At 40.4% G+C, this 24,499-nt stretch overlaps 1 protein-coding gene across 3 annotated transcripts in view; it reads left to right on the forward strand.

Moving 5' to 3' along the window:
- Positions 1–24,499, forward strand: part of PTPRG (protein tyrosine phosphatase receptor type G) — a 429,273-nt gene that overhangs the window by 260,101 nt on the left and 144,673 nt on the right. For all 3 annotated transcript variants that reach the window (XM_052678992.1, XM_052678993.1, XM_052678994.1), the window contains one exon: positions 546–694. In XM_052678992.1, the coding sequence (XP_052534952.1) occupies positions 546–694 (149 nt within the window). The remainder of the gene's footprint in view (positions 1–545; positions 695–24,499) is intronic.

Raw genomic sequence — 24,499 nt, forward strand, 5'->3', positions numbered from 1 at the left:
GTGGGGGGCTTCTCATGAGTGGGTTTCAAAAAAGTTATTGTCACTCTTCCTGTTTTACAGAAGGGAAGAGCAAGGGGGTCGAGGAAGGTACCTGCCATGTCCAGCAGTAATGGGGGGGACAGGACACAGGCCCTTTTTCCCCTGGTAACTTAGAGGAAATGCAACAAACAGAGGATCTTCTAACTGGTTATCTGCACACCTTCAGTGAATCACAAGGCCAAGCAGTGTGGTCAGCCATTAGTCCCTGCAACGACGTTAAATGGTTCTTGATGAAGTTTGTCATTTCAGTTTTAATCAAAGCCCAATGGTAAAACCTGCTTGCAGAATTTGGACTTGGTGGTTTTCTGTAGCCTATATAATCACTTCTATAATTAGCCAGCATTAAATGTAGCTTTTTTTTTTTTTTACCAGTCCTTGTGAAGAGGATAATGATGACCTCATGTTTTACTTGCATTAGAAGAGATATTGTAATATAATGAGCAAAACCTGTAAATGCTTCAAAAAACTGTGCTAAGAAGGTCTTTCTCCTTGTTCTGTGTGTGCAGTTGCTATCCTGCTGAAGGACGATTACTTTGTCAGCGGCGCCGGGTTGCCAGGCAGATTCAAGGCAGAGAAGGTTGAGTTCCACTGGGGTCAGAGCAATGGATCAGCAGGCTCTGAGCACAGCATCAATGGCAAGAGGTTCCCCGTTGAGGTGAGTGGAAAGACATGTGCTTCTGTTCTCCAAAAAAAAATAAAATCAGAATGTATTGCTGTAGTTTGAGACGGCTGTGAAATAGGGCAATGTTTCCTTCAGTGAACATATCACTTTCAAGGCCCTTCTGGCCCTCGCAGCACTCTATCTATCATCTCTTATGTGCTTTTGCAATGTCAGCTCCGAGCTCTGCTTTGCTCGCATTGCTAGCTCTCACGTCCCGTGGGCTGTTTCAAACTGCCACTTTTCTGGTTTCTCCCATAAGCCCCTCTGTGTATGGGAGGATCTCCTTGCAAATATCTGCAAAGTGACTTCATTGTCCTCCAAATCCTTTCTTTCCCAGGATGCTTACAAACAAGCAGCTAGCAGTGGTTTGGGAGCCATTGTGCCACGGCTTCTGCCTTTCATCAGCACTGCTTCTTGCATACGTGTGGCCCTCTGCTTGCATTCAAGGTTTTGCATGGTGAAATAAAGCAGACTTTATCTGGAATTACTCCTTCTTGTTGGTAATCTGACGAGTGCTTTCGAAGCAAGACATGTCCTGCTGTGGCATGTGGATGTGAGCAGTCTGTAGGGTGCTCTGCTTGCCCAGAAGGCTCATGTGGACAGACGTGGTTTTCCTGTGAGCTGGGCCTTGGCAGAATTTGATTCAGACCCCAGCTTGCCATAATGTGTCTCGTGTGACTTCAACCAAGTCCCTTTTTCAGAGCATGAAAATGGGATTCCAAAGCACGAAGGGAGGTTGTAATAGACTCTAAAAAAGTGCAGTTTACATCTTTCTGCTGCAGCTGTCCCAATACGTGAGTTAGAACAACTTTTTTTTGCCTCCTGCTGGCACCTGAGCCTGTAGGTTGGATGGTCTGAGGCAGAGATTTATTGGTTGGTTTATTTATTGCAAGGTTTTTCCAACAGCTTCTGGCTTGATGCAACTGTGATTTTTGGTGACTGCTACCCCCCTCAAACACCCAGAGCATGGGCCTGTTGGGCTGCTGTCTGCCTCAGTTGGCAGTGCTGCTGTTTGTCACTTAGGGTGCTGGAAGGAGCACTGTGGAAGCCTTCAGTCAGCTCCTCTTCTGAAATTTGAGGGAGTCAGGCTGGTAAAGGAGCCTGGGTCTTCTTTCTGGAATCAGAAATAGTATTGCCACTGCAGAAACCCTTCCTTATGAAGCTATCCTGATGCTGGCTTGATCAATAGAAGTTACTTTGAGGAGAAAAAAAAAAAAAAAGAAAAAAGAAAATTCTTAAAAAATAATTTCCCTTTTGTTTAAATATTCTTTATTTACTTTTCAGCTGTTTGGAATGCTTATTTTATCTGCTTTAAAATTAAAAAAGAAAAAGGAAAAGAAGAATCTGCCCTTCTGAATTCTGTCACTGTTTATGAATGCTGTGCAAACCAATTTTCTATATCAGATAGGTTTAGTGTTAATCCTTATAATGAAAATGTAATTTTCCAAGTGATTTGTATTCATTGCTATAGCATGAGCCTCTGATCTCTGGCCTTTCTAAGTATAAATGCATTCAGCAGGATTCCCACAGATTTTTCTTTACTGTTTTTATAAGGGAAGAGCATTTTCCTAAGCAAGACTTTCCTTATTGCTTTGCTATGTACCACCTCTCTAAGATTTCCAAATTTTGTCCACTTCATTAAATCATGTGCTGGAAAGGATTTTCCTGGGTGGATTTTGAGAGGTGCTCAAAATATCCAGTAGGTCGCAAGTGATAAAACTGTTTTCTTCTCACAAAAGTAGTTCACACAGTTGAGATTTTACCTCTCAAGCAGTAACTGTACATGTGTGCATGGTGCAGCTTTTAATTTGGAGCACTAATTGTAGTTCAGCATGCAACTGCCTGATGCTGGGAGAAGTGTGCCAGAAATGCTGTGTTTCATTTCAGAAATAACATTTCTAGGTAGGCTTTGGAAAGAAAAAAAGCAAAATCCCATCCTACAGAAAGTAAAGCCCAAATCAGTCTGACTGTTCTGAGACCCTGGGCAGAGGTAAGGGTTTTAAAGAGTGCACACATGTATTGATGTGCCAGGTCTGCAGCAGTTATGGTGGAAATGTAGTTGAAAGCAACCATTTTCTGAGTCTAATTGAGAAACCAGATGTGGACTATGCAAAATCCATCAGTTCCAAAGCACGTCCCAAGGGAACACAGATAAATCAGCATCTTCCATAGACTCTGTTCTGTACGCTGAAGTTTGGACGGTTTTTTCCTCTGGGAAACAAACTGCTTGCTGATAGTCTTTTTTTCTTGAAAAGGATACAGAAAGTAATTAGAAATGTCAGATATAATACAGAGCATTATTGTTTGACCATGTTGTTTGGTTTTTATTATTACAACTAATGTGTCAGATGGTAAGGCTGTCTACGTTAATTGGTTTCCTTCATTGAAGCCCATCTGGATCATATTTTTTTGTGATTTATATGTTAAATTAGTTGGTAAGATATATGAGAACGTCCTTTTGTTTCCTACTTTAAAGGCGTGTTGGATCAAAGGCGTATTATCTTGCAGTACTTTTTTGCATATGTAGCATATTGTGATTCCTTTTTAAACCATGGCATATGTAATGGTATTCTAAATGGTTTCCTTCATTATATGGTCTTGATTGCTTATTTATTGATTAGATTTTCCTTGATGATACTTTATCCTTATGAAGTCATTATGAACTTGGCTTTCTCTGAAGTATCATTTACGAGTGGAGATGAACATATGTCTCCAACTTCTATGCATGATCAGAAGCCAGTCTGTGACACCAGGCCTGGTCAGCATCGGCTTCGAGTTTCTTTTTTCGTCTTCCTTGCCATTTTTGCATCCTCATCTGTGAGGTCAATAAAACTAGTGCTGCGATGCTGAAGATTAAAGCAAGACCATTAGTGCATTGCTGTGCCAGTGGAGCGTGAATCCTAATGAGGATATGGGCTCTGTGCCAGTTTAGAAAAAGTCTCCCTCCTTTTTTTCTTCAAGTCAAGACAAGTTTTTTTGACATCGCAGTCTCTAAATTTTAATGAATTGCTGACTCCTTTGTATTTTGTTGTTGTTCTTCTCCATTATAATTACTCGAGTTTTTCTTTTGCTTTCTGAACTTGAGGCTCTACAAACAAAGATGCAAACGCCAGAAACCATTTAAATGGCGAAGTGACAAAACTGCAGTAAAGAAGCAGTTTCCCTCAGGCCAGGAGAGAACCCAGGTTCCCCTCGTTAGAGCCAAGAGGAATAATTGCAGCCCTTTCATCTCTGGTGCCATTGCCTGGCTCCCAGCCCTGCCTGCTGCGGGCCGTGCTGGTGGCTCAGGCTCCTGCTGGGGGAAGCCCGGCGCTGGGAGCTGACGCAGCAGCGCTGCACTGGCGATGCTCGCTGCCGCCATCCCAGCATTGCTGGGATTCTGAGCTGCCTTGTACTCATTTTTATGCAAAATGCTGATTATTTCTGTGAAGAGTAGAAATCAGAAGAGTGATTTTAATCATGACTGTGTTAATTTGATGTGAGCTTTGGCTGTTTATGAGCTTTCTCTTTAATGGCGCTAATTGTCGGTTATAATGTGAACACCATTATGTAGTAATATACAGTAATTTATTTAGTAAATGAGAATCTTATTCCAAGGACCATACTGCAGTATGCCATAGAGACCTCATCTCTTTAATCTTACATGAACAAACTTGCACTTTCTAGGCCAGATTGGTTATAGGAACATCAGCTTTTCTTCTGGAAAGCAATGTGATTTTGTTGTACCCACAAGCACCAGCATGCATGTTTTTGGAGATCACTAGTTCTTCATTTAAAGCAGACAATAACAACAACAAAATATACAACTGAAAAAGAAAACCAAACCCACAAAGCATTCCAGCAGAAAATGAAGAGCTAGCACTCTTTCATGTTGATTAACGAGCTTTTACGTTACGATGATTGATTCATTTCATGAAATTATTATTATAAACAATCATTTGCATTAATAATTTTTGTTCTCCTTTAAGCGTGTTCCTTAGAAGACCTTCCAGGTTCTAATGGTATCTTTGTTCTTGCTATTTCTTTGATTTTCTTCCCTTTCCCCTTGAGTATACATACTAACTTCAGCGCTGTAGATCTCCAGCTAGTTGCTCTAATTTGAATGCTCAGATCTCCTTGCCAAAGGTTATCACCATTCACTATCTTACCTCTCATTATATCACTTAAATTCTCATGTTTTATATTATCACAGACGGAAGATAATCAATGTTGTTAATGTAGAAAAGATGTGTGGTACTCAGTGCACAAAAGCCTTTATTACAGGATATGAACTGAGACCGGCTCGTGTTCTGGGGGTCATCCTGAATGGTAAATTCTTTCTGTGATCTCTAAAGTGTTACCTACTGTATTTCTCCAGGCTTTCATCCACCGGTAGATGATGGGATATATGCTACTTAGAGTTGGGTCCTTTCTTGTTAAGTTTTAATGAATTTTTTTCAAGTTCCATCATTGCTGCATTTCTAAGTTCTTTTAGGTTTGTGTGTGGTGTTCTTTCTGCTTTTTCCTTTAATATATTAAAAGGAGAACAGATCGCAGTATGTTTTCTTGATATCCAGGAGAGAAGTAGCACCCTACGCTGCTGTGGTGCAGTTAGGTTTATTATTCCTGGCATCCAGCATCTCTGGTAATTTTGCAGAAATCTCTGGTGTTGGCTTTGAGTACAAGTAAAGACTGATTGTGAAGTAGGGTGCCAGCACTGGTTTTATTCCCTTATATTTTGTTTAGTAGTTGCTCTTCAAATTTCCTTGCTTCCATCTGGCAGGATGTAGCAAAGTAGAAGTCAATAAATGATGGAAGGACCTAAAGAGGGCCATTGGGAATACATCACAGTGAGATACGTTGACTGTCTGAAGTAGTTTTACTGTAATATGCTCTCTGAGGACCAAATCCTCAGTTATATGGGGTTTCTTAGAGCTCCCAGTGACTTTGATGGGAGACCTGCTGGTGAAACTGAGTACAGATTTGGCTCCATACCCACACTGTCTTGGCTGTAGAGTGCTAAGGGAATTTAGCATGCACTGCTTATTCTGTCTGCACCTCTGACTTAATCATTCAGACATGGAGATGGCTTGAGGATTTTCAAATTTGATTATTTTTTCTTTTTTGTTCCAAAGTGACAATTTGCAGAATTTTTAAATCTCTTCTCCTACAGTTTATCTGCCTTTTCTCCACAGTCTTCTAGGAGAGCCGTAAAATTATCTGAAAATACAGGATACTAAAGATCCCCAAGATGTTGCTCTGACTTACCTCTTTACTCCTCTTTACTTTTCAGCACCTTTAAAACTTGTTCAGGTTTCTTACCATCAGGAAATCAGTGGGATGTAATTTTAAAACATGAAATAGATGGATATTGGCTGAATACATGGCTGAGTTTGTATCATGTTGTGCTGCAAAGACTTTGAGCAGTGCAATCAAACATAATCTTACAACTGTTCGTTTTACTGTTTTATTTTCCTTACTGTTGCATTGACTCCTCACAGTTATCTTTAGTGCCTCCCATACACTGACAGGAGAATCAGTGGAGGCTTTAATTAATGACTTTATTGCAATCAAGGTTCCATTTTAGTGCAGAATGCTTCATCTTGCAGTAGTGAAATATTTAGTCTCCATCTGGATGATCTTTTTTGTGAATGCCCTGTGATAATTAAGAAGAAACATGAGAGAATGGTCTGAAATTAAAATATGTTTAAGTGCAAAGGTGAGCATGTCGTGGGACTGTTTGTGTATAAACCTGCACCAAAACCAGAGACGTAACAGCCCTGTGTTTTTATGGCTGTCTTCCTGCTGTGTACCAGGCCCCTGTGATTTCTGGAATCAGTTGCAAATGTTGCATTGCATCCAGAGTCTTATTTCAAAGTAACTATTCCACAACGTGATATAGATGTTCTTTCTATATTTGATAGGAATGTCCTGCTTCTCCCAAAGGATTTCCACTCTCTTGCTGAGTTAGTAGCACCTCACTGCAATTACGGTATGTTAATGATGAGCTAAGAGTTGTACATTCCTCTGAGCATAAATCCCTGATTTTCAACGTGATTAACTGGGATCAGGAAACAGTGACAAGGAGAAGGAGGATCAGATGGGGGGAAAATAAGAGATAAGAGGCTGACAGCCAGCTACTGTTGTAAAGGAGAGTTATTTTGAATAGGAGAAAAATCAATACAAAGGTTGGAGAATTTGACAGAGTTATAAGAGGTACTTTAATGAAAGGTAGCAGATTCAATAGGATTGTTACTTGAAATGTGGGATTGTCTAAGTTAGAAAAATAGGACTGTCTCTTCCTAGCTCTAAAGGTGAGCTTTATGTGCTGAGCTTGTTGGGTATTTAGGGCACCGTGTTTAATGTCATTCACTCTAGGCGCTTGGTGTGGTGAGAAAAGCATGTGTGGGAGCTTGCTGTATGCTGTTCTTCTGGAAGAGTTATGAGATTATGAAGGGGAAGGAGCAGAGCAGCAGATGGTGGCTATTTCTGCTGCTTCACCCTGCTCAGTGGCTACCAGAGAACATCTGCAGTGGAAAAGCAAGGTGTCATGGTGAGGAGGTCTTGTTTTCTGTGACTTCGTTTGGCCCTGGATGTAAGGGACAGGTAGACTTTGACAGGGGCATTTAGCAGGAATTCCCCTCAGTAAGTCCATCTCAGTCACCTTCCCCAGTGGTGACAATGAGAGGAGAGCAGGAGAGCTGTGCATGACAGCTTTCTAACTCAGGTTTGAGCCTCAGCCCCTCTCTGTGCAAGTGCATTTTGGTCACAAGCATCCTCTTCCTTCATTGTGGCTGGATTTGAATTGAGCAGATCAGATCATGTGTGCATTTCGTGCTCTGCCAGTTTGTTTGTCCCACGACATCAGCTAAAGGCATGATGGGCTCTGTAAGTGCTCAGTGTTACCTCTTCCTTTAGACGAGTCTGACAGTCCTGGGTCTTAGGAACATCTTCCCCAAGAGGTGTATAGCCCTTTGAAGTCATTCCAATAAGACCCCTTGAAATAACAAAGATAGATAACATCTGGGAAAAAAATGAAAAACAAAAGTTGCACAAATGTGTTCAGAAGTGATAATGTTTCCTTGGCACTCAAAAAAACACCAAACCAAACCAAAACCTTACTGCAGTTAGTGGGCTGGTTGCTAACTTGTCTGCCAGTTTTTCCCATGGAAGCCTTTTCACTGGATCTCAAACAGTGGGAATAGATATCACCAATTCAATTGTGATATTGTTAATTGTGATTTAAGGAAGTGAGCAGGAAATTATTTAAATTGTCATTTTTACTGGTGCTTTACTGATTGCATTTTTGTGGGTTTTCTTTTCCTGTAGAATTCTAAACAGTTGCTGTAATTTCATACCAAGAGAATTCATTGCATCAGATGGTTGTTGATTTTTTTTCCCAGTTAGGAAACTTGGTGCATTTATTCAGGTTTTACTTTCCTCTGTTTCACCACACTAAAGAAGTATTTTCTCAGGGATGATGATCAAAAGCTCACGTCAGCCATGAGGAAAGATGCGTCTTGTTGTCTGGTACTCACAGCCCCAAAAAAGTTTTCATTAAAAGTGATTTAATATTGAGGGTGACTGAAAGCTTTTTAATTCTGGCCATGAAATGCATTCACTGCAGACTGTGCTGATTGCTATTATCTTATTTACACTCAGGTGCCCTCCCAAATGGGTCCCTCCTCTCATGTATTGAGTTTGAAGCCCCTGGGGCCACAGTGTCTCTTTGCAGGGTTCGTGCACTGCCTGCCCCAGTGGAATTCCTGCTCTGGGATACAGTGTTCTTCCACTGCGATAACCACAGACTTTGCAGGGATGAATTGCTTTGTTTTTTCTATGATAAAGCTTCGCATGATGTAAGAGATCAGGCAGCAATATGAATGTAGCCCTTGTTATTTTCCCCTGTTCACAGGCATTGTATTTTCCAGACAGGATGGGAAGGTTAACCAAAGTTGAAAAAGGATCTAAAACACCGCAAGTGTTTATTGTCTGGTAGAAATAAAATAACAATTGACTGATTGAAAAAGAGAGAAAGGTATGTGTTTGTTTATGCTTCGAAACATACAGCATTCATCTCTTTGCAGAGAAGAAGCAATTTGGGTGAAACAGTCATATCCCCAAATAACCGTGTCCTCTTATTCCCTACTTTTCTACCCAGCTTAATAAACAAAAATCTTTGTTGTTTGACTAGTTGAGTTTTTCAGCACATGCCCCTAATGATCGTGTCTTTTTTTGTCACAATCCCATCTGGATTGGCTGTCTTCAGAGGAGCCTTCCTCTGTGCTCTTGCTGTAGAAAGCAGGCAAAGGGGGCCCTCATTTCCAGGAAATGCATCACTCTTTCTGCTTGCACTACATACAGTTTGCTCACTCATTCCCTCAGCAGGAAAACCTTTGGTATAGTTTTTCTCAAAGAGGGCTTGGGTATCGTTGTCCATTGACCATTGATTTTTTATAAAACAGCTCCTGATTTACTCATTTGTAAGAAATATGAATTTCGGCTTCCTGCCAGAGTTTATAAATAGCATTACCAGGAGGGAGAGAGCTTTTGCCCCCTGCATTGGGCTAACAGTTTGTTAATAGTTCAGTCAAGCATAGAAAATGGAACCTGATCTGCCAAAACAGCGTTAGTAATTCCAGAGGGGGCTGTTATAATTGTGCAGGAAAAGATGTTTGAAACTCTCCCCTGAATGAGTTAAGGATGAATCATTCTTTTCTGGGACTGGAGGGGATTCAGTTTTTGAACAGACTCTCAGACGCCAACTGAAACGTTGAAAAGCAAGAGCTCCCTTCCTTCTCACCCTGGGTAGTGAGTTAAAAATCTGCATTAGCATCAGATCTACCATGTCTGGTTATGGAAGGGAGAGACAGCTTTGGGATGTGATTGTGGCAGGGATAGATTAAATTACGTGAATTTTGTCATTTTTGTCTTTATAGAGCTTTCAACTGCATCCTGTGTTTTGAAGTTAATACCTGCAGTACTGCTTGTGTCTGCTGTTTACCGAAATTGGTGATTTCAGTTGATCTCAGATGATTTTATTCCTACATCAAGATCTTCCATTCCTTCAGGGTGGCAATGCCTACAGCTAAGATCAACTCAGTGCTCTACACCTGTGCGAAGGGCAGTACGGTTCCCCAAGAGTGTTAGATTTGACTTTTTAAAATGCAAAACTAGCCATGGATAAGTAGCCAGAAGGGCAGAAAGTATCCAAAAAGAAGATGAAACCTCTTTTCCATAGTTTCTTATCAGCCTGGTTAAAAAGGAAATTCTGGTCTCTTTTCTGTTAGGTCCAGAGCCTCTTAGGGCAGGTAGTAGTGCTCTCACTGAGAGGGTGGCTTGCTGAGCAGTGAGTGACACTTCTAATCTTATGTTGGCACGTAGCATAATATCCCTTAAGAAAAAAAAAATTGTCATTATGTCCAGTTTAGAATAGGAGACTGGAGATAACAGGAATCTTTAAAAAGATTCATTTGAAATTCTTTGCTTGAGAGGTCTCATTCTGTTTGGGAGGCAGGAATGTGAGTGGTCAATTAATGAGCTGCATTCAAAAGATGAAATTTCAAGAGAGTAAAAATAAAACCCATTATTTCCTGAACATAGGGTCACCCATCCTCAAATCCATAGTTGTGCCTTTTTCCTCAACCTTGTCTATTATTCCTCTTGTTCTTGGCTTAACTAGGAAAATTTTAGAGACCTTTACCTCAAGGAAATACAGTAGATACTTTAAATCCGATCAGTCATGATGTTAAACCACATGCTGTTTACTCAGTAATGCTGAAAGCTACATGCTGCTGTTGCTGGCATGCCATTTATGAAAGGTCTGTTAGCCCTCCCACTGAACCATATGGTGATTTATCTGTCCATTTAGTAGCTGTAAGACCACGACCCAAACTGGTCAAAACTAAAAATGGCTATTCCTCCTGTTGCTTTCTGATAAAATGTTCCCATTTCTATTCTCTTTGTAGCACGAGGGTAGTCAAACTCTTAAATGTGGTCTCTACATTATTAGCAGAGTCAGATCAGGTGTTTTCCAGTCATGGTGAAGTAAGGTAGAAATGGAAAACATTGCTGGTTATAGAAACACTGCAAGGAATCATTTGGCAGCAATCAGAAGTGGAAAGGGCAGTAGAAGAGAAATAATTAGCAAGAATAACTTTCAGGTGTTGACAACCTGGCATGTCTTCCTAGCAGTGAATGAATTCACCTGATACGAGGAGATAGCCATCTGATAATAGCACTCATAAGATCAATACATCGATACCTTATCCTTGAAATGGTATTTTAAGTCTATTCTTAGGTGCATTTCTTTACTTCTGTAAAGTTATAGCAATCTGGGATTTGAGATAATGCATTCATTACAGTCTTATCGGTCCTTCATTTACTGTATTTTAATGTAGCTGCCATGTTTCCTGGAGAAGGATGCTCAGTAAGCTTAATCTGCTTATACTCCAAAAAGATAGGATGCTCAAATGATTAAACTCAAGCCTCATACAGAACAGGTTTGAGAGTTCACAGTGCTTACAGTGGCAAGGCATTTTGTGCATGAGGTGTTTCAGCTGCACTTCCGAGTTGCTGGCTCTGCAGACCTCGTGGTGGGGAGCTGGGCACAGCAGAGGTCTGGCACTAACATTGACATTCTGCCCAGGCTCTCACGCCTCTAATAATGCTGTAGTGTTGCTGGGTTAAACCCAGCACTGCTTCTTTCTGTTAATGTATCTCCTGGGTCCACTTTTCTTTTGATCCTGGAGAATGATTTGGAATTATCTGTGGGATTGTGATGCACACCCAGGACATAGAAATAGCATGTGCGTGCTTGAAATAATGCTCATGGAGATAAGTAGTATGTGTGAATATATGTGAGTAAAGAGGAATATTTAGAGCTGTATTTTCTTTGTATAGATTCACCAGATTCCCTATATGTGTGCATTTCAAAAGAATTTAAACTGGGTTAGAAGTTTCGTGGCCAATGAGTGCTGCTGTAAGGATGGCAGATACGCAGCGGGACAGTGCTGTCCCTGACTGCACCACGTGTGTGTTCTATCGAGGGTGAAGCTCAAAACAAAGACCTATTTATCCAACAGCATCAACACTGGGTGGGAAGTATTCAGCACTCTCAAACCCAGTAGGTTTTGTTCATTTGAGCAGTTTGTGCCTTAGAAGATGGAGGAGATCAGAAGTGGCAGGATTTGAATAGGACCTTCAGTGCGATGCACGCAGTGTCCTCAGGAGCAGTCGCAGCCTGGTTTCTGTTGACAGGTATGGCGACAGCTCTGAGGAATGACAGGCGCTTCAGTGAATCACTAAATTGATTTGATAATCAGTAAGTGAATTTGCTAAGAGCGGTACTACGCATCTTCTTTGGGGCTTGGTTAACCCAGTGACAGCTTGTTTTATATGTACTCGGAGGCTTTAGTTTATTTTTCCTTCTCTTTTTCCCGGTGGAAGCTGTACACAGAGTTACTGCCAAATAAAAGAAGCCGTTTCTCCTCTTTGGCTGTAAAACTAACCTGAAGACAACCAGACCTGGCTTGTACAATATGACCAGATAAAGGTGATCACCATCATTGGGCCTGTCATCTTTACTTGCCTTTGACAGCGCTGTAGTGTTCCATCACCACTGCCCTCTGGGTGGAAAGCACCAGCACTGCTGGCAGTCTTTGATTCACAGGGAGCTGTTTCTGATGGAGTTGCTCTGCTTTCCAGCTGCTTTTCCCCTGCTGTTTGTGTACCCTGTTGACTTTCCTTGCCCTTCAGGCAAGGAGATTTTTTCCTTCTCCAGTGGCACAACCATTGCTGCATACAGGTTCCAGTATCTCCTATTTATTGTATTAGCAGAAGCTTGACATAGGACAAGTCTGTCAAATTAAAAAGCACTGCCTCCAGCATCAGCAATACTTATTAGAGCTTATGCTGGTTTATGTTGGAGCTATTCAGGAGTGGGATTTTGCTCCAGGCAATAAAGAAAGGAGATACAATTCGTAAAGGCTTAATATGTATTTTTTTCTGGTTCCATGGCAATGTCTGTATTGTTTGTTTGGGTTCTGATTAGAAACACGTCTTTTAGGTAGCACTTGCTTGCCCAACTATTAAATATAGCATCTTTTTTTTTTTTTTACTTGTATACCTTCGTAATTGTCCTGTGTTCTCATGACATAAGTTGAGACTGTGTCCTTCATACCACGATGCTCAAACGATTTCCTTTTCAACAGAGTATGTAATAAAGGTTAAGAATGATTTTTGCAATCCATGCATTTAAGTATACATTACTATCTGTTTTAAGGATGGATAATCAATGTAAAAAATGATACTTCCGTGTATTCCTAATAGGTCACTGTGTAAATATCCATAATGGAATCGATTCCTTGGGTTATGGCAACCATTAGTACAGAATGGGGTTTCACAATTAATGTATTAGACATTTGCCTTTCATACTTACACGTGAAATGATTATTTATTGATTATTTTCAATCCAGGTTAATGATGTTGAAGAGGTTTCAGTATCTCAATTTAAAGTACTTAAAGCACGGTTCAAACAGAAATATCAGATTCCTTTTGAGAAGTTCTGACTCATAGCTGATAAGCATTTCTTGTCTACGCTGTCTCTCATTAATATATGCATACATCTATATTATGCATAAATTGTTTTGTGCACCCAGAAGGTCGTGGTGACACATTCAGTGTCAGCCTGGGGCAGTAAGTTTTGCTGTTTCTGTAGTTGTGTGTCTCTGTATAGCAGTAGGATATTGTCAGATGCTCAAGGGTTCTTCACCCTTCCTCAAATCATGTGTGACCCTCATTAGGGTTAACGGGAGTTGTCTGCTTACAGTTGCAAGGTGAATATGCAGCACCTGCCTCTGCTGATGCTGTTTTGGAGGTGAAATAGCACACGGTAGGAGGCTGTATTGGGTGTGAGGATGAAAGGCTTCAGCTGAGGCACTGCTGGGTGCATACATACACAGGTGGCATGGTAGGCTGTAACAAAGGGTAGGTATTTGTGGGAGCATGACAGTGGGGAAGGGAAAGCATTGTGTTTCATTCCTTTTCAGCAGAAAAGAGTTGCCTAGCAGTCAGCTAAATTGGTTTTCTTTAGCTATCAGCTTTTGGGTCAGGAGAAATGATTGTATTTTTACTGGTACCTACTGTTTTATCTTGAACAAACTAATTGCCACCTAGAGCTCTTTAAAACGATGAGTATGAAAAGCACGTATGAAACCAAATTGTATGCTATGACTTGCTTTGATTATCAGAGAACATTTTGCATTTATAGTGCTTTCTAACTGAATATTACAGAGCACTTGGGCAATATTAATGAGTAGTGGGAAGAATGTACAAAAGCGTGTAAGCGACTTTGGACCATCTTGTGCCCCAGGTGCAAAGTGACTCGTGTGGATCTGATACTGGGTAGCACCATGCATGGCAGCTCCCCACGTTCCCGAAAAAAAAAGGCTGCAAACATCAGTGCAACTGTTTGCCTTTTGCAATCATAGTGTTCAAGCTTTTTAGCTGTGATTTTCCTCATTTTTCTGTTGAATGCAGGCCTATTTACAGTCAGTTTAGGCCTACTGACAGTAGATTGACTCTTCTTAATTATCTTCTCCAGACCTCTCTAAATTAGTCCCCCAGGGATCTGAGAACCTGATATTGAAAATGACAGCTTTAATATTTCCTTACTAAATACTTACAGATTGTTGTCCAGGGATGCTGACTCGCTTAAGATTGGTAATTCCTACTGAAAAACAAAAGTGATTTTAAGCAGCAGTATGTGCAAGGGGATGGAGCACAGTATGGAGGAAGAGGAGAGTGGCCATCAAATGTGACCATGTCTTTGTGCATACAGAAAACAGGAGAGTGTGGGAAGGGGAAATCATTTGAAACCATTGAACTCATACATAAATGTATAGCTTTCAAATAGCTAATTTTTTTATGTCATAAAAGAAAACTGGCTAAGGCTGGTTCCTTTTTTATAGCCCTGTCATAAAATCTGAAAAATGAGGTTTATAATTTATGGTCTGAAACCACCTTAACTATTGCAATACAAACAGCATCACTGTACTGCAGTTCTGAAACGCCTCCGGTGAAAATACTGCAGTGCCATAATTAACTACTACCAAGGTTTTGTTTGTGGTGCTCTGCTCTGCTTTCTCCACAAATAGGAAGTCAGCGTAAATCCTGAAGGCTCCGAAGATGGTGGTGCTTCAGAATGAGCTCACATTGCCTTGTCTTTTAGGACAATCCCTGATTTCACGTCCATGGCTCGCAAAATCCATCCCATCACTGGTTGGATTTTATAGAAGTTACTTTATTGCGCATCTATTCTTATTCTATATTAAAAAAAATACAGAGGAGAGCAGTGTGCACACTGCCTCCTAATTACTCTGTTTTCTGATATCTCAGCAACATTGATCTTTCAAAATGATCTCTTGCTGGTGGCATCGGTTTTATGTTGGAAAATATTCCTACAATTCTGGCAATGATAAACTAATTACAGACTATACATTTTTAATGATTTAATCTCTTGTCATATTCGTAGAGAGAAGTGATCTTGATTCCAAACAAATCTGCCATGCATGACCAAACACTCATCACGAAATGTATGGTTTTCATTAAACCCTGTTGTTAATACAAGCTTAGGATTGTTTTGTCGAAATGGGGAGAGGCTGGGGAGTATAAGTGTGCTGAAAGATTACTGTAATAATGCTGCAGTAAGCTATTTGAATCGCACAGAGCTCCCAGCAACATTCCTCTGACATGTGCCTCCCATCACAGAGGGCTGCTGACAAGTGTGCTGTGCCGCAGCCACATGTGTCAGAGGGGCTGCACTGGGTGGCAGTGAGGAAGGTACATTCACGTTCCTTATCCCTTGCTAGGAATCCAGGTTTGTGTCATTCACCCATCTACACTAGTCTTTACATTTTTGATCAGGCAAGTGGTAAGTCAAAAAAGGAGGTTCAAGCCATGTCCTTTTGTAATATGTGCTGAGATTTCTGCTCTGTGAACTACTGCTACAAGTTTGCAATTAATACTCATGTTGCTGTCCCCATCCCATTGCTATCTGCCTCACTGGGAGGTCTGCTTTTTAATCTTGCACATAAATACAACAGCAGTAGAGCATGAGGCTGGTGCTGCAATGGGGGAACACAAAACTGTTACCTCCTTTGCGTTTACTGGAGGGACTGTATCTGTAATCCTTATCAGCAGCAGCTCATAACTGTGCGTCGGATCCAGAAATAGGGGAGGGGAATATTGTTCTTTGGAGAGTGGATGTCAAAGGTGTTGCCAGATGACAGGGAAAAACAGTTGTTAGAAATGTCTTGTACTTAGGGGAGACGTTTCAGATAATTTCAGTGAGCTGCAAACATTCCTGCCATTTCACCTGCATTTGGGTGCCTTTGCCCCTTTCCCAGAGAGCTCTTTTGTTGTTTCAATGCCTTCAATCTCCAAGAAGTCTGAAGCTAAGAATGGCATTTAGAAGAGATATTTAAGAAAATTCTTAGTATATATGTGGATCAGCTGAGTACATGCTGATACACTTGGAAGAATTTGAGTCAGATGCATTCGCATTCACGCAGCTAATAGAAATCTGAGCCTATAATTGCTTAACCTGGAGAGGTGTGAGTGTGGAGGGTGAACTGGTTGTGGTTCTGCTGGCACAGGAAGGATGAAACTATTATTATGAACTGGAACTCCAATTTTATTAATGTCCTGAAGTATGGAAGGAAGCAACAAATCTGATTTAAGTGAAGACATTTGTCTTGGCAGTGTGATTTACTCCGGGGTTGTAAATTTGACATGATGGAGACTAAAATGTACTGAAACTTAAATTTCTTCCATATCTCACTCAAAGTCAAATGATTTAAATAGCAGGATCTGAGAAATGACATGTATCCTTGGATGCTCGTATCATTTTGGTGCTGAATATTTTAATTTCATATCTGAAGGAATTTTGGACTAAACTTTGAGGGAAACGAGGCAAAATCTCAGGGCATCATGTGGGGTTGCAGCTGTAATGAGCACATCACTACATACTGTGGTGAGGGTTTCCTGCCTGGTGGATCCATCCAGGATTCTCTAATGATAAAAACAGGTATTATCAAAGGTGAAATCTGCTTTGCAGACGCGTCTGCTGAAATGTGCTTTGTGTTACACATCCTGGTAATGCTTCTGTCTACCTCCCTGGCACCATATCTATGTCTCCTGTCATAAAAATCTGTTCAGGACAAATCAGTTTAAGGCACAAATGTTATATTAATGACCCAGAACAGAGCTGGGGAAAGAGACACAGTTGTCACTGCAGGCAGGAGACCCCCTACATGGTATTGTACTGAAAATCCTGCTTGCTCTCAGTTTGGGGGAGATTTTGAGGTATTTTTTGCTTTTTTGTCCAGGTAGGACCAGCTCAGGTAAGTGGACCAAGCCAAGGTCCCTAGATTAATTCTCCTACCCATGTTTCCTCTCCAACCAGTGATAACTTGCACCTTCCCAAAGTCATCCCTTGCCCTCTGAAGGAGTCTTCTCCTTCCATGGAGGAATTTATTGACTTTTTGCTTACTCTCACTGAAAGAAGTGTCTGAAGAGAATTTTCAGGCTTTGACTTTTTTGTTATCAGCAAAGGACTTCCATTTTTTTTCTGATGCAGGATTTAGCCCAGGATTATGCTGGTTTGGCATAACTCTAATTTTCCTATTAATTTCCAGAATAGTCTTTAAAAATCTCCGTATTATGGAAGTAAGAATGAGAGTTCAAGTTTAATTATTTTTTTAAATTATATTTGTAGATAAACCAGTAACTTTTACAGCCTCACTCTGTGATTCCATGAAATGGGATTAATTTCTTAGTAGCACTGGACCTGCACTGTCGATTCAATAAAAGTAATGTGGACAATTTCAGTCTATTACTTTTAAATTAACTCAGACCACGTGACTCTTCCTCTTGCCCTGCCACCTTGTGAAAAACAGGGTTGTGTTTTATTGATTCATGTGATAGATGAGAATGTTAAGTGTTCCCTGGCAAACAGCACCCCAAACAACATGAGGCTCGTAGGCATGCCAGGACTGGGGAACTAATTATGCTGAGGCAAAAGAGGTTATTTCACTTCTAAGTTGTAAAATGGAAAAATAGTAAAGTAACTGCAGTTGAAAAAAAAAAAGCAAAAAACCTCTCATCCTTCCTCCACATCCTTCCTCCTTGGCTGATATGTTTTGTCTAGCCACATTCTAAGTTGGTTTCTTAAAATGCAGAGCTTAAAAAGATCATTGGGGAATGAATAAGAAAGGAATCAAAGCAGAGAAAATCTAAGAGAGGCCCCTGTGTGATAGAACAGCCATATCTCAGTGTGTGGAGTAGTCCTGTTTCCCACAAAGGAAGAGGAGTGAGAGGTGTTGCCCTCAAAGATACAAACTTCCCACAAAGGCTGCTTGTTGAAGTTTTACTCAATGAAAAATGAAGTCTGAAAAAGCTGGTGTGATGATCCTTTGAGGACGTTTTAGCATAATTGTAACAATAATGCATTAAAATGTCACTGGGGAAAATGATTAATTGGAAATGCCTTCGTTTTTCTCCTCCATTTGCTTGCATTCCCATCCTTAGTTTCTCATACAAAAAATAAAAATAGTAACATCCAGTCGTAGCTCTACATATGAAGTCTTTTATTATGGCTCAGTGGCATGTGAGACCTTGCTACTGACATTCATGGACTTATATGCCCACCACTTCAGTGGCTTTATTAACGTCTTAGCTTTCAACATATAAGTTAAAACACTGAAAACCACCGAAAAATTCTGACTGTGGCAGTGACATTTATCATTCTCTAACAAAACAACCATGAAAAAACATGGTGGCTTGCATGCTGGCTGTTGGTGTGCTCTTATTTTTCTCTTAACTGCTGTCTGTATTTAATGAGGATTAATCCAAGCAGGCAGAGTGCACAAAACAAAGATCGGTGATAGAGGTGACTTTTGTTCATGGGGCTGTAAAACACAGCAGAGTGGGAGGAAACAACAGACAGATGTAATGGGAGTAAGAGGGATTGGGAGCGGGAAGTTTTGTTTTTGTGAACTCTTGTCTGTGCTCGCTGGCTAACTCCTCCAGACCAGCAGCTTTGAAACAGGCTGCTGGGCCAGCACCAGAAACCCATCTTGTGGGGATGCTTCTTCCCTTTGTGCATTTCCATTTATATAATCTAGATGGCATTCAGGACTGAAAGCTCATTCCAATATTTAAAAAAAAAAAGAAAAAGTGGTTCTGTATTTCATCAGAAGAAGTGGAGGAAATGGAGGAAATAGAGGAGAAAAGCAACATTAAGAATAAGTAAGATAAGTAATCTGCTTGTTGCTTTAGGCATATTTCTGCTCATTTTAGTTTGTTGTCATTCAGTTTGATTCACTGAACTGATTCAATTTTAATGGTTCACTTATGCATGCAACTACCTGGAAAAAAAGATTTAAAAAAATGCCCCTAAAGCAAATCTTGTTGAGATTTTGGTCCAAAAAGTGGGCATAAGTAAGCAGAAGAGCAAAAGCTAAAACAGTATGGCACACATCAAGTAGAAGGAAAGCACGATATATGAACAGAAGAGACAAACATGAACAACAAAATGAAGTTAAAAATCGTACCTAGAGTAAAAACTCATTTTCAATATGTTTTACGATTACACAGGAGAATGAGTTTCTTCAACCTTTGGATTCTTTCTTTATTCGGTTAACTTAAAGCTGCCAAGTTTGGGAGGGTATCTCTTCCAAGGCACCAGCCGCTTCTTACAGCCCTTGCTGAATGCATAGCAATGGGGAGAATTGCATATACTAAGAATATAAGATGATGAATATGTTGTGTCACATACATACCATCTGTGAGTTACTCTGATAGACAGAACAGCTTGTGTGCCAAATCCCGAAACACGGCTTTGATTAGTGCGTACACTGTGGAATAATCGTCTTGGGGACTTTGGGGGAATTAAAGTGTGACCTTGAAGTCAGACTTTAAAGGTCAAGCCATCAGGGTCTGCAAGGGTAACTGCCTACCTCTGTAATTAGGTTTTCCTGTAACGAGTGCAGTAGAGCAGAAGTTTTCATAAATGAGGCTGACACTTAGCAGGGAGGGGATGGAACTCCAGAGATGGTACATTGGGATCCTTCTCTGGGCTTCAAGGTGTCTGTAAAATAAGATGTTTTGTACCCAGGGCTTGATCTTGGGGGAGAGCAACAGGGAGGAGAGTTCTGGACTTGGCAGAGCTGCAGCCACGGGCAGAGAAATGTCCTGTAGCTGTCCCTGCTGCTCTGCAGGTCATTTGCTTTTCTGGTGGTCACACAGCCCCCTGCTTCTTGACCCCTCTGCAGGCACTTAGGCACAGGAGGGTGATCAGTGTCTCATAGATTCGATCCTTGCTATTCTCTTTTTTTAGTGTTGTTGGAAGTTAATTTCGTGTGTTATCATTTACTTAAAGTTGTTGGTCTGGTTTTATAGAATCCTTCGCTTTTGTGCAATAACGTGATTCAGCTCTGATGGCTCTTACAGTAATGCCTCCTGTGAAAGAGGTCCTTTCCTGAACCCCAGAGCCCATAAATATTGGTTTTATTTTTCTAAGTAGTTGCTTTTTCAGCAGCATGGTAGCTATAACCATAAAAATGGCTAATAAGGAGTTCTTCCTCACTTGCTGTTTATATGGTTAAACATTAAAAAAAAATTAAAAAAAAAGAAAGTGACTTCTGAAAAGTCCTTAATGTTCTAAGCAGTTCTTTTTCTCTGGTTTGGGGAGAGAGTCATTCTGAAAAATGACTCTGAGCATGGAATTCTTCTTTTTTCCTGTTTTTCTTTTTTTTTTTTTTTTCTTTAATTTTTCCCCCTTCTTCCTCCTTCCTCCCTCCCTTTTTTTTTTCTCCTTTTTCTTCCCATTTTTTCTTTTTCCCATTTTCCTTTTCTACTGAGCAGCTCTGAGTGTTAAAGATGCAGATTCTGATAATGAAGAACCTTAAAAAGGACTCTGTACACACTGTACATCTCAGCAGGCTCTTTCGATTAAACCATCACTGAGCAGAATCAAGGCAGTTTAAAAATGTGAACATGACGTTTCTTATTTCCACCTGTGCAGAGTCATTCTGACTCAGTGTTGTGGTTTGGAAATCACATTTTCCTGTCTTCCCCTCTTATCTCTGTTCCATGCAAATAACAGGGGGAAAACAGAACAATTCTGGCTGCCTTCTGCTAACTATGGACAGTCACATAACATAATTATGGACATATGACAGTTCCTTGTGCCCTGCTGAGGACAGGCAGAGACAGTCCATACAGGTGTTGCAGGTGCCCTTCTCTGTGGATTTCAGCAGGAGCAAACAACCAAAAATCCCAAGAATTGAAATCCCTGATGCCTGTCGTAGGTGAAGAATCCCAAAGGCTTTCTGACATGCTTGGTAGGTATAAAAAGCTGTGAACATTGCTTGCAGTTGTCTGTTGTGGAGGGGAATCTGCTGTGGTCTACTGTAGAAAATGCAAACAAGCCAACTGAATCCTCTACAGAAAGTGTATCCTACCCTGTGCTGCAAGGGCAAGCATTTCTCAGCTTTTGCACAGAGACAACAGTTTCTGTTTTGAAAACTTTCACTCTGTGTTTTGGAATTGTTTATTTTGGAGTCTACATTAAAAGAGAAAAAAAAATGGTCATCAGCAAGGAACTTATCACTTGATAACCAGGAGGCATAGCGAAACTGCAAAACTCATTTCCATCGTCTGTTTGATTTGATCCTATAAAAATTGTGACAACGAGCATAAGCAAGCATAATATATTCTTTCATTATGTGTCCATATTTATTTTGTATAATGGGCAGAAAATGTAGGTATGTCTCCAGCAATTTCCTTTTTTGTGAATATTTTTTGTTGACTTTAATATATATGCATATATAAAATCACTTAAGAGGGTTTTGTTTCACACTGTGGTGTTTAACTCCAGCAGGCAGCCATCTGCACTGCGCCCATCTGAGGATATTGATGTTTCCCACGTAATACCTTTAAAGAAAAGCTTCAGTTTTAGTAATTTGCACAACTGTCCACGTTTCCTTCAGGCGCACAAAGTCAGCAGCTGTCCTGAATGAGAGATGTGATCAGAACAAAGTCACTTGTGATGTTCTATTAGGCTTCAATTGCAGAACACCCGGAAGACCTCCACACTGAGGCTATGGTTAGTTATATTCTCCGTGGTGAATTTTACAGCATCAGGTCAAATACTGCAGGCAAGTTTCGCTGTTTCGCTGCTTCCATGTCCTCCACGCCGCACCCCATTTTTTTGTACAGGACACAGTGGATGGTATGAATTCTGCAGAGAATTTGTTATTAGATGTATTTTCTGCTATAACAGTAGAACCCACCAAGAATGCCTTTGCCGTAAATAGGTGTTGGCCTCAGATCCTTACAGTAAAAGCTGCTCCTGGCCAGGGGAACAACTCTTAAAATGAATAAACAGTAAAAGAGCATTGGACACACATACAGTAATCCTGTAATACAGTTGCTTCCTTGGTCACACAGTACAGTGTATATGAAAAGAAAGAAAAAGGTTTTATATATTCTGGTTAGGATGGCATGGGAAAAGTGAGTTTCCACAGATGTATAAAAGGTATTGAAGTTAGATCCAGTTTCAGCAGAGCCCTATTCTGAGGAAGACCATGTGTTAGGAGGAAGTATTCCAGTCTTGAATCAGAAAACCTTGGTAAAACCATATCTTAAAATAAGCACTCAACTCCAGAAGAGCAGATGTTCTCCATTCTAGATGCAGTGTATTGGAAGAAGGCTACGTTTTTTTGGTTGCTGCTGAAGTGTCTTGCATTTCAGTTTTGAGACTCCTTTCAATGCAGGAAGAAGTCCCCAGATGGAAGGATTGAATTATTTATGCAATGTTTATGTCAGGGTTTACTTCCCATCACAACCAATTAAGGCTATTTCATTTCATTAAAGCTAACATTTTCACGTCAGGGAAATAATTTATTTTAGGAAGATGTTATAGTATCCAATACTTAAAAGCTTGGAAGCTTCCATCAATCATATGGTCTAATATTCTTCTAAAAACTTACAAGGTAAAAAAGGAAAGAAATTTTCCTGTGTTAAAGCTTGCCAAATTGAATTATAATTAATTGGAATTTAACAAATTAATATGTACAGTCTTTTCTTCCTACTTAGTAGGAAATGATGGGAAACAGAATTGATGCCCTGTGACCTCACTCTTACAGTCCCTTGAGTCTCAACTCCCTTTTATCTGTCTACATAGAGCAGAAAATAAACCTTTGCTCCCACTGAATTGTCTTAAGATTATTTTTCATGAGCAAAGACTGAGATCAGGCCTCACAAAGCCAGATTGAATTGTGAAATAAAATTGGCCGCCTGGTATGTAACTCTGCATTTAAAGCAGCTGTGATTGCGTGGTAGCGACAAATCTACTGTAATTCTTGCCTTTGTTCCTCTTCTGCCGCCAGCATATCCATGTGACTTGTGTAAAGTGCACCACTATGTACCTGTGATAGCCAAGGCATTAAACTGAAAGGTCTTCTTATTATTAATTTTAGAACTATTTTCCAGTTGAGACGCTGCCAGGTCTTGCAGAGGTTTGAGCAGATTAGATTAGGTGTTCTTGTGTAGACCCCTGAGTGAATAACATCAGTCTTGGGGAAGGGAAAGAGAGAGCCTCTGCTATCACCTGACAACTTCATTTCAGTTCTTGCTTCTATTAATTAAAACTCCTAGAAAAGCTGAATTTTGGAATCTGAGAAAATAAGGTCTGGTCAAACAAATCAATGCCTGTCTTGTTGTTCGTTTGTTTTTAAATCCTGGAGTGACAGAGATGCCAATCTACGAAATATTCTGTGAGAATGCAGGTAAAAATAACAAAAATAACAGGCACGCAGATTTAGCATGGTCTGTGATTGGTTTAGAATTGTGTAGTTAACTTTTCTGGTGGCTCTTTGTGAAGTTGAGATCAACAGCATGGCAGCAAGGATGTTAACATACCAACTTGATCTTGTGGTAGATGGGATTTCTGCATGACCTCCATCTTCTCTGGCTCAGGCATTCACAAAGGCCTTCAGAAGGCATCTAAGACTTGTTTGCAAACAGCTAACATTTCTTGTAGTTTCATAACTAGACTATAGTGGTCTAACAATCAGTGATTGTAATTTCACACTTTTAAGGAGAAATAAACATAGTTTTTCACAGCATCCTGCTGAAAAACCATCTATTGTTTCCCTAAGCTTGTGGGCGTATGTGTGTGTGTTTATTTATGTGGAAGCTCAGAAGCTTTTAAAATCCTGTGCACATAACTGCTATTTCTTGGTGAGGTACGACAAAATTCGTGTGTGATAGGGAGTATCTAACAGTGGGTGAGATCCTTAATATCACAGATTTAGTCAAATGCCTGACATTATTACTGTGGAGGAAAGTTCATCCTTATTTATGCCTTGCTGCTGTTAACATGGAAAAGAGCAAGATAATAGTGATTACAAACTCAGATCTGTCTGTGACTGTAATCGGGACGTGATGTGGAAGGAAGGAGAAGGAAATGTCATCTAACTTAAGGCAACTCAGGTAGTTTCTTAGAATTATGCGTTAGGACTTCTTTATCTACCTCCAGATGTGTTTGTATGTCTGTTTAAACCAAAGAAAATCCAACACACAAAGTAATGCCTGCCTCTTTTTCGTGGTTCTTTTGTCAAAGCCACAAATACAGTGCAGAAGCCCAGTGGTTTGGCGGCTTCTGCAGTTCTAAAGTCTTTTGAACCAGTCTCTATGTCTGTAGTGCTGGGGACCATAAATCCCAAGCAAAGACTGTCCCAGGTTTGTGGTCTG

Source organism: Tympanuchus pallidicinctus, unplaced genomic scaffold (assembly GCF_026119805.1).
Source record: "Tympanuchus pallidicinctus isolate F22 unplaced genomic scaffold, pur_lepc_1.0 scaffold17, whole genome shotgun sequence".
Classification (NCBI taxonomy): Eukaryota; Metazoa; Chordata; class Aves; order Galliformes; family Phasianidae; genus Tympanuchus; species Tympanuchus pallidicinctus.